The sequence below is a fragment of the Rhopalosiphum maidis genome, chromosome 1 (assembly GCF_003676215.2).
Source record: "Rhopalosiphum maidis isolate BTI-1 chromosome 1, ASM367621v3, whole genome shotgun sequence".
Taxonomy (NCBI): Eukaryota; Metazoa; Arthropoda; class Insecta; order Hemiptera; family Aphididae; genus Rhopalosiphum; species Rhopalosiphum maidis.
The window spans coordinates 34,295,131-34,303,699 of record NC_040877.1 but is presented as its reverse complement, the minus strand read 5'-3'; the positions used below and the strand labels follow the sequence as shown (position 1 = coordinate 34,303,699).

Below are 8,569 nucleotides of genomic sequence, written 5' to 3'. Positions count from 1 at the left end.
ATTTATTCATTGGCAAGAAAAAGAATTTAAACCATTAACCAATCGCCGTAAGGTCGTATATTTTAGCCAAAGAATGGGTCTCCAAAAATTCGTCGACAATTATTATTGTACACCATCATTCATCGCAATTCACGACCTGTATTATAGAACATAATAATATGTAACCTATAATATAATTTACTATTCCACAATTAATTTGTGGCTACCTACATAATGTGTGGACCTTCTCGCTAAGATCAATTAATTCCCTGACCTCGATTAGCTGATTACGCGCAAGGTGAGCTAGTTTCTCATGTACATTATTGGAAGACGGTTATCAGTTATTGTAAATTTTAATGGCACCTTTTTGTTTGGATATAATTACGACGTAGTTAATAGATTATTATGAGTTTTTACATATCGAGGAAAGTATATATTGTATGATTACATTTTACATGTTTTTTTTTTTTTTGATAGAATCCAAAAGTATAAGTTCGCGCGTCTATATGTTTCAGGAAATGGATGCCTAACATTGATAGCACCTACTTTAAACAATTATTAGAATTGAATAACTTTAAAAATAATAAATAATAAATAATGATGACTATGACTTAATACTCTGTAAGCTATTGTAAAGAGCTGGCAAATGTATTTAATCATTAACTGGTTTAATAATACGGAAAATATAATTTGTGTATCATAATTTAAAATGTCTAATGAAATAATTATGTACCTATAATCTATATATAATTTTTAACAAATTGACACGAAAAGTATTAGGAGGAGACAATTTTCTAAGATGTCCAAAATTAACTAAATCAAAGTTGTAAGGCGACTCTTTAGATCAGAAAGACGTTGAAAAAATGGAACGGCATTATTAAAATATTGTTTAAATAATAAAACATCAAAAATGAAATAAACTGGTAATAATAAATCAATTACAAAATTACAATAATGAGTTTGCGGCGATAGACAATAAAACTTGATAACGATTACTTAAAAATATAATAAAACAAAAATCTGAAAGGCGAACGGCGAGTATAGTTCAACGACAATTCCTAACCGTTCTTAAATAATTTCCCTTCATGTCTAATAGAATAAAAAAAATCGACATTTCAACTACATATTTTCATAATTATTTGTGAATTATTTCTATTTTAATGTTTATTGAATATTTAAATTACTGGTTCGCTATTCAATGTTCATTGCCAACTTGCGCGCGGCTCGTATAACTAATTCTAAAATATATAACTATGTAAAAGAAATAATGTTGACAAATTTTTATATATATAGATACATATTTTATATAGTTTTACGTTCAGATTTCTAAAAAAAATGTATTAATATAATAAAACCAAATTTTTTTTCTTCGTATTAGAAGTGGATAAATATTGTCTCATTATCTCTTCTATGACACTTCACCAATGGTCAATGACCATGATACTTAAAAAGAATAGGTAATATATACTTATAGCCCAGTCAAATTAGGAAAAAGTTCGGAACTAATTCCACGAAAGCTGGAGTTTAATTTTTTTTTTAGATCATACCTTACTTATAAACATACTAAAAGTCCTGACACCTACCCCTTGTGCGTAGCCCCCCACCCCTCTTCAAAGGGTGGCGCACCCCTTTCACTTGTTTCGCTTATAACTCGTTAGATTTTTAACTTACGATAAAAATACCCATGACCAAAATTAAAGACCATACAATTTACCATAGACTTGTGCTACTTTTAATATATATATGTTGCGATAAGTGTTATTTTTTTAAAAATATAAAAAATAATTTTTTTTTATCTTTTTTTTTATTGTGTTTTAGCCAAAACCGTCAATGATACGCTGAAATGACCTATGACAAAAGTTAACGAGCATATTATTTTACATAAGATAACGTTAAATTATTTTAACAATTTTAATTAGCATAAGTAAAAATGTTTTTTATATAAAAAGTGACGATGTAATTGAACAATTTGTTGACAATTACAAAATATAAGAATCAGAAATCTAATTACAATATACTAAAAAAAAAATGTCGAAAGCTGAATTTCGGTATATGAGCAGTTTATACCTTATTTATGAACATACTAAAAGTCTTGACACCTACCCCTTGTGCGTAGCCCTCCACCCCTCTTCAAAGGGTGGCGCGCCCCTTTCACTGTTTTCGCTTATAACTAGTTAGCTTTTCAACTTACGATAAAAATACCTATGACTAAAATTAAAGACCATAAAATTTACAATGAAAATACATTATTTTATTTTACATACATATTTATAAAATTGAAATAAAAAAAAAGTTAATTATGAAACTATTAATTACATACAGTAATTTATAAAATATTTACAAAAATTGGAAATTATACATTTATTTTTATTTTTTCAGACTATAAGCTATGAAGTTAAATATAAAAATAGTGTTGGGTTTTGGGTCCTGAAACAAAATTAATTAATATACTTAATATTTTCATATTTAATTATTTAAATTATATTATGTATTGAATTATTAAAATCATACAGTACCTTATTAATTATATTATGTGGGTCTAATTTTTTTTATTGTCGGTGTGTTGGTTTCTTCTTTTTGATTTCCAATTAAAAATATTTCATCGATATTGTCCTCAAAGTTGTCATCAATATGGTCCTCTTCTACATCATCTATGATCGGTTGCTGATTTAAACATGAACCTCCGTGACAATGCTTGCATATAACCGAGCATAGCAATCCTGCTTTTCGACAGCTACAATTTTGTTCACATGTTTTTGCGCAGGCACAACTGATCACTTTTAAAAGAGTATCCGGCGCTGGTGGCTTTTTCGTGAAAACTGGATTTAGTTTGCCATTATCTTCTTTCCATCCCCAATTCTGTGGATTTAATCTATTACCACGCCACAACTGTATTTGCAAATACACTCTATGTAAATGTTCTCGTGCCGCATCGATAGTAGGCGGAAGTCTAGCTAGTTGTACTTGTTTTTTGTTGGAAGCTGCGGTTTTGTGAAAAATATGATGTCTTAAATTATTTAAAGATGTAATATGGGCTGGAGCTTTATATAATGCTAAAAGATATTTTTCTCCAGCACATTCAATTTCTTCGGGCGATGACGATTCATTATTAAATATTAATAATGAATCGTGTAATTCCGGGTGTTTTTGAACTGTTTTCAGGTGTTTTATTTTGCCTGTCTGAAATAATGACGAAGTAGTATCACATCCACCCACCGCATGGATAAACATAAAATATTGAATCTCATTTTTAAAATGTTCTTGTAAACTTCCAACAGCATAAGATCTTGTTTCTATTTTTCCTCTACCCGGTTTTTCGAATATTATTGTGTTTTTTGGAGGACTTAATGTTAATAACAGTATAAGTAAATCAATATCCTCTCCTATGACCACTACTTGGATATTATCGTCGGTGTTTCGTATAGCTGTATTGACAATAAGTAAATCAGCGTCATCTTCGGCTTGATGAACAAGAATACCCGAAGTCAAAAACTTTTCAGTCAACATTGTTATAAGCCTTATTTTGTTCTCGGTGTTGGATAAAAATTTTTCTTGAGTGGTTAGTACATCCATTGACTCTTCAAAAATTATGTTTGTACTCGTATACATATTTTTTCGTCGCTGTCTTTCTGAATTTTTAATATTTAATTCGGTATTTGCGTATCCATCAAATACAACTATGCAGTTAGATCCATAGTGTCTTTTCACGTAGCTTATATAATTTTCTATGATATTTCCATACGTCGAAGTTGAAGGCCATACAACACGATGCAATAAGAAACCTCCATCGATTACTACAATAACATTTTTGTCCAGAACATTGTATGTGTTTGTTGTAGTTAGAAACACATCATATAAAATTGATTTTTTAGATTTTCGCATTTGACCTGATTCGTCGAACAATGAAAGAGGAATAGGTGATAACTCGTATTCAAAACATTCTTTGAGCTCTTCGTCAGTCTTAACTCTTATCATTATTCTTTGGAAGAGTAATAAAGGATCAATTGAAAAAATGTCATCTCTAATACAAACCGTTAGTTTTTTAGCAAAATCTAAAGGGACTACGCGATTTGCTCGTTGTAACTTGACATCACTAAAATTATCACCTATAACATTGTTCATCGTCTGTTGGCCGACTTCTTGTGCTTTATAACAATTAATTTGTTCATTTCCTACAAATCCTGTTGAAATTGACATAATTTCGTGTAATTCCGGAAAAGGGCTATGTATTTTTAACCAATTTGTAAGTATACCGATATGTTTGTTATCGATTTTCATGCGAGAATCTCGTTGATCAACATGTTGCTCTGACGTAAAATTAAATGTGTTTGTAAATTGTTCAATTTGGTCGGTTATTGTACTTGCAACTGGAGTGCCTATAAGCCAACGAACTAAAACACTATTTTGAAAACCTCGACCATTGATTAAGCCACCAGATGTTTTCATAGACCGCATTAATGTTTGTTCTATAGTCATATCTGACCATGTGCCACACCAAAACTTGCTTGATCTTTTAATTGTGAAGTAACCTTCATTGCAAAATTTTTTAAATTCTCCAGGATGCATGTGTTTTTCTAATTGATACATATCCTGTAGATATAAATGAGCAGATTTGGCGTATTGAAAATGTCCAGTTGAGTGAAAAAAGGGTATCATTTTTTCCACGCATTCTAAATGCAGATACCAATTTCCCATGCGTTCGGCATAAATAAATTGACGAAGAATATGAACTAAATAAAAATATTGTATCCAAAGCGTAGCAGTTTTACCTCTAGAAGCAATTATTTTAATTTGATTTTCTACTTTACGTATGAGATCTTGAATTATTTCTTGGTTTTCTATATCTTCCAAAGTCAAAGTTGTATAATCTGTATTTGAAATATAATTTTTTAAAGTGATTTTATATTCTTCGGTTAACTGAGTTTCGTCCAAAATTATTTTTGAAAGACAAAGCTGAGTTAACATATGTGCGCGTACTGCTCTTGAATATGCATGTCCTGTCATCATTTTATCAATTGAATTCGCTGCATATATAGTGTTCCATAATTCTTTCAAACCACTACCAGCCATAATGTAACCAATTGAACCCATAAATGACATAAGAAGATGAAACCCACCAAGTCTTACTACTATTTGTGGATTTAATTTAGAGGATTCAACAATATTGCGTGCTTTTATGTATAAGGGTTGGTCAAAAGTTACAAAACACGTTTTTTGGTTTAATTTTTTACTTTCTTGAGCTGCGAAAATCAAAACCGAATGAATACAATCGAGTGAGCTTGGTGGTAAGTTTACAAATGGCAAAAAACTTATTTGCGTTTCTTGGTATTCCTGAGAGTCAGTTATAGTTTCCATAAATCCATTCCAACCAGGACATTTTATAACACCAAGCCACTGTGCGCACATCCAGTGCAATTCACTCGGGGACAAATATGTCACATCATAAACAGTAGGCCTAATATTATTAAAATCTTGAATTATTATTTTGTTATTCATATTACCCGTTTTTTCAAATGAAATAATTGGAATTGATGCAATATTGGCCATAGTTTCTGCAGTAACAACAGTTTTTAATTTTTGTATTCGATCATTCCACTGTATAGAATTTTTGGGCACTACACATTGAATTCCACCCATTGTATGAAAAGTATTATAACCATCGATCGTATTAATATTGAAATCAGCATTATCAAAAACAAATTGTGAAAAACTGTTTTGGTTAACTTTTGGTTGTGGGTATAGTAAAGATGATGACTCAAAAACATAAACATCGGTGTATGAAGCACAAAATCCAAAGTTTGAAAAAATATCTATAGCACGTTTTGTACCAAAATGTCTATGCAAATAAAGACCAAGTCCCAATAGAATCGATGAAATGAACGAGCGAGGCCTACAACAATTTATTATGGCATGCGCCAAAGCCACAAATTTATTATCATATTTTTGAGATTTTGTTTTTTTATTTTTACCACAAACTTCAGACAAAAAAAATAATAAGCTCTTTGGTACGTCTTGTTTTACATTATCCATGAATTGATTTGGTGGAGGAAATGAATCGATCTCATAAACAAATGACCTTATATCCTCTCGTATAATAGTAGCTGCTGCTTCGACTATTCTTAACCGTTCTTCTTCTTCATTTGCTTTTTTTGAATTATACCACGCATTTGTTAATACTTTAAATCCTGTATTTTTAAAACACACTACTGCCTTTTTTCCACGGCTCGTTGTAATAATTATATCGTCGCCATACTTATCAATCAATTTATTTTTTAAAGTTTTTTCATCGCACGTTCCTTCCATTTTTTCATGCAAAAAATTTAGACCAAATTGACATTCATTTTCAGATTCTAAAAAATCACATAAATTGGAAAAAGCGTTTGCTAGATCTTCATCTTGTGGTCTCCCTCTTTTCTTATTTTCATCGACTGGATTTGTCGAGCAAAATCTACGTTCACACGATTTATGATACTTCGATTCTTCAGATACCAAACACATCACACTATTCAACCGTTTGAGCACCTCTTTACCCCATTCATCATTTCTTTTGTTCGCTACGTCCATAATTGAGGTTTTAAAATGAAGGGTAGATACTTGTACTATACTATCTCGACGTTCCTTACTCAATTTTTTTTCCAATTCTTTTGAACATTCTTTGTCGCAGAATAAACAATTTTCTTTAAATTTAAATATATAATTTGAACGTAGCTTACCTTTGACAGGTGATATGTTACTCGTACCTTCTTTTTCATTAACATATTTCCTTATGGTGTCTGGTCTTGTGTAATTCTTTCGGCAATCTTTGTGAACAAGTACATTTTCTAAATTCACTAAAGACTTCCATTTATTATCGAATCGCGCTTTACTCGAATTTATAAGATTTGCTATGCCCTTAGCCTTTACAGATACACATTCACTTTCAACACTTAGTTCTTCATCACATATAAAACATAAATTGGCCATTTTTATAAACACTTTCTGAACTGAGAACGTTAATTTAAAAATAATATTTACTCGCATAAATATATCGACTGTAATGTAACAGTTACAGTGTTCACTATTGACTACACAAACATCGACTGTCGACCGTCTACGTATATGCATCAGACACCACCTGGCGAAATACCAGACACCCTTCGGAACGCCACTACAATCCGAACAATACAACAATAGATCCCCTCAAGATTCAACGTTCACTGAAACCCTGTTTGTGTACACGTGTACTATGGCCGGCTCACCATCCACAACAATTCCGATTCTACGAATTATATCTTTTACAACCATTGCGATAATATAAATAATATAATATACACGTTAATATAATCCAATGACATTATTCATACTGTATATTTTATAAAATTATACGACTATTTCAAATGTACGACTTACAATAATTAAAATTATTAATATAATTTAACATTACATTATGTAAAATAATATGCTCGTTAACTTTTGTCATAGGTCATTTCAGCGTATCATTGACGGTTTTGGCTAAAACACAATAAAAAAAAAGATAAAAAAAAATTATTTTTTATATTTTTTAAAAAAATAACACTTATCGCAACATATATATATTAAAAGTAGCACAAGTCTATGGTAAATTGTATGGTCTTTAATTTTGGTCATGGGTATTTTTATCGTAAGTTAAAAATCTAACGAGTTATAAGCGAAACAAGTGAAAGGGGTGCGCCACCCTTTGAAGAGGGGTGGGGGGCTACGCACAAGGGGTAGGTGTCAGGACTTTTAGTATGTTTATAAGTAAGGTATGATCTAAAAAAAAAATTAAACTCCAGCTTTCGTGGAATTAGTTCCAAACTTTGTCGATTTTTGGTCTAATTTGACTGGGCTATTAAAACTATATAAATATAAAAAGTTTAGGCACTATCAATAATTATAATATTATACTATATAGGTAGATTGATTGATACTTAATAATATACCTACCTAATAGTCCTAATATACCTGTATAAAATATTAATATATAATAATTAATTAATAATCCAGTGGCCCAGTGTCAGCTACCAGGCTCACTATATCCTGGCCTCGGGATAAAATTTTACTTGCTGTTTTACTTATATTTGCCCTCCTTTGTAAAAGTATTATATTATGACTATTTACCCGAAGGAAGTACCTCACCTTCCCAAATCGAGCTCTGTCGTTATGGTTCTTATTTTATTTAACACCAATATTATGTAACTATTTATCTATTGTATATTATATATTATATATCAGGGGCGGCCAAACACGGTTGATCGCAAACGATTTCAAAGTCGATCGTGTTAGAATTTATTTTTAGGCAACGCACACGAAAATTAATCATGATGGTAGTAAACAACATACAACTTTTTTGTGGAGGTCGATCCTCAAAGGTAAAGTATATTTTTAGTAGATCGCGGTCAAAAAAGTTTGGCCACCCCTGATATATATTATGGTATTTTATTAAATAATGTTTAATAGTTAATATGTACTCGTACATTGAATATTCATTATTTATTATCCCTGTGTTTTGATTTATTCATTAATTAGTAGATGTTATACTTACAATCTATACAAATGTATATAGTTTATAAAAATAATTTTTTTAAATATT

At 30.5% G+C, this 8,569-nt stretch overlaps 1 protein-coding gene across 1 annotated transcript; it reads right to left on the bottom strand.

Annotated features, from left to right (window-relative positions):
• Positions 1–2,347: 2,347 nt before the first annotated feature.
• On the bottom strand, positions 2,348–7,092 carry LOC113558443. Its single transcript, XM_026963904.1, has 2 exons — positions 2,496–7,092; positions 2,348–2,406 (listed from the first exon to the last, which is right to left on the bottom strand). The coding sequence occupies exon 1, from the start codon at positions 7,081–7,083 to the stop codon at positions 2,509–2,511; it is 4,575 nt and encodes a 1,524-aa protein (XP_026819705.1). The 5' UTR covers positions 7,084–7,092; the 3' UTR covers positions 2,348–2,406; positions 2,496–2,508.
• Between the last annotated feature and the right edge of the window lie 1,477 nt (positions 7,093–8,569).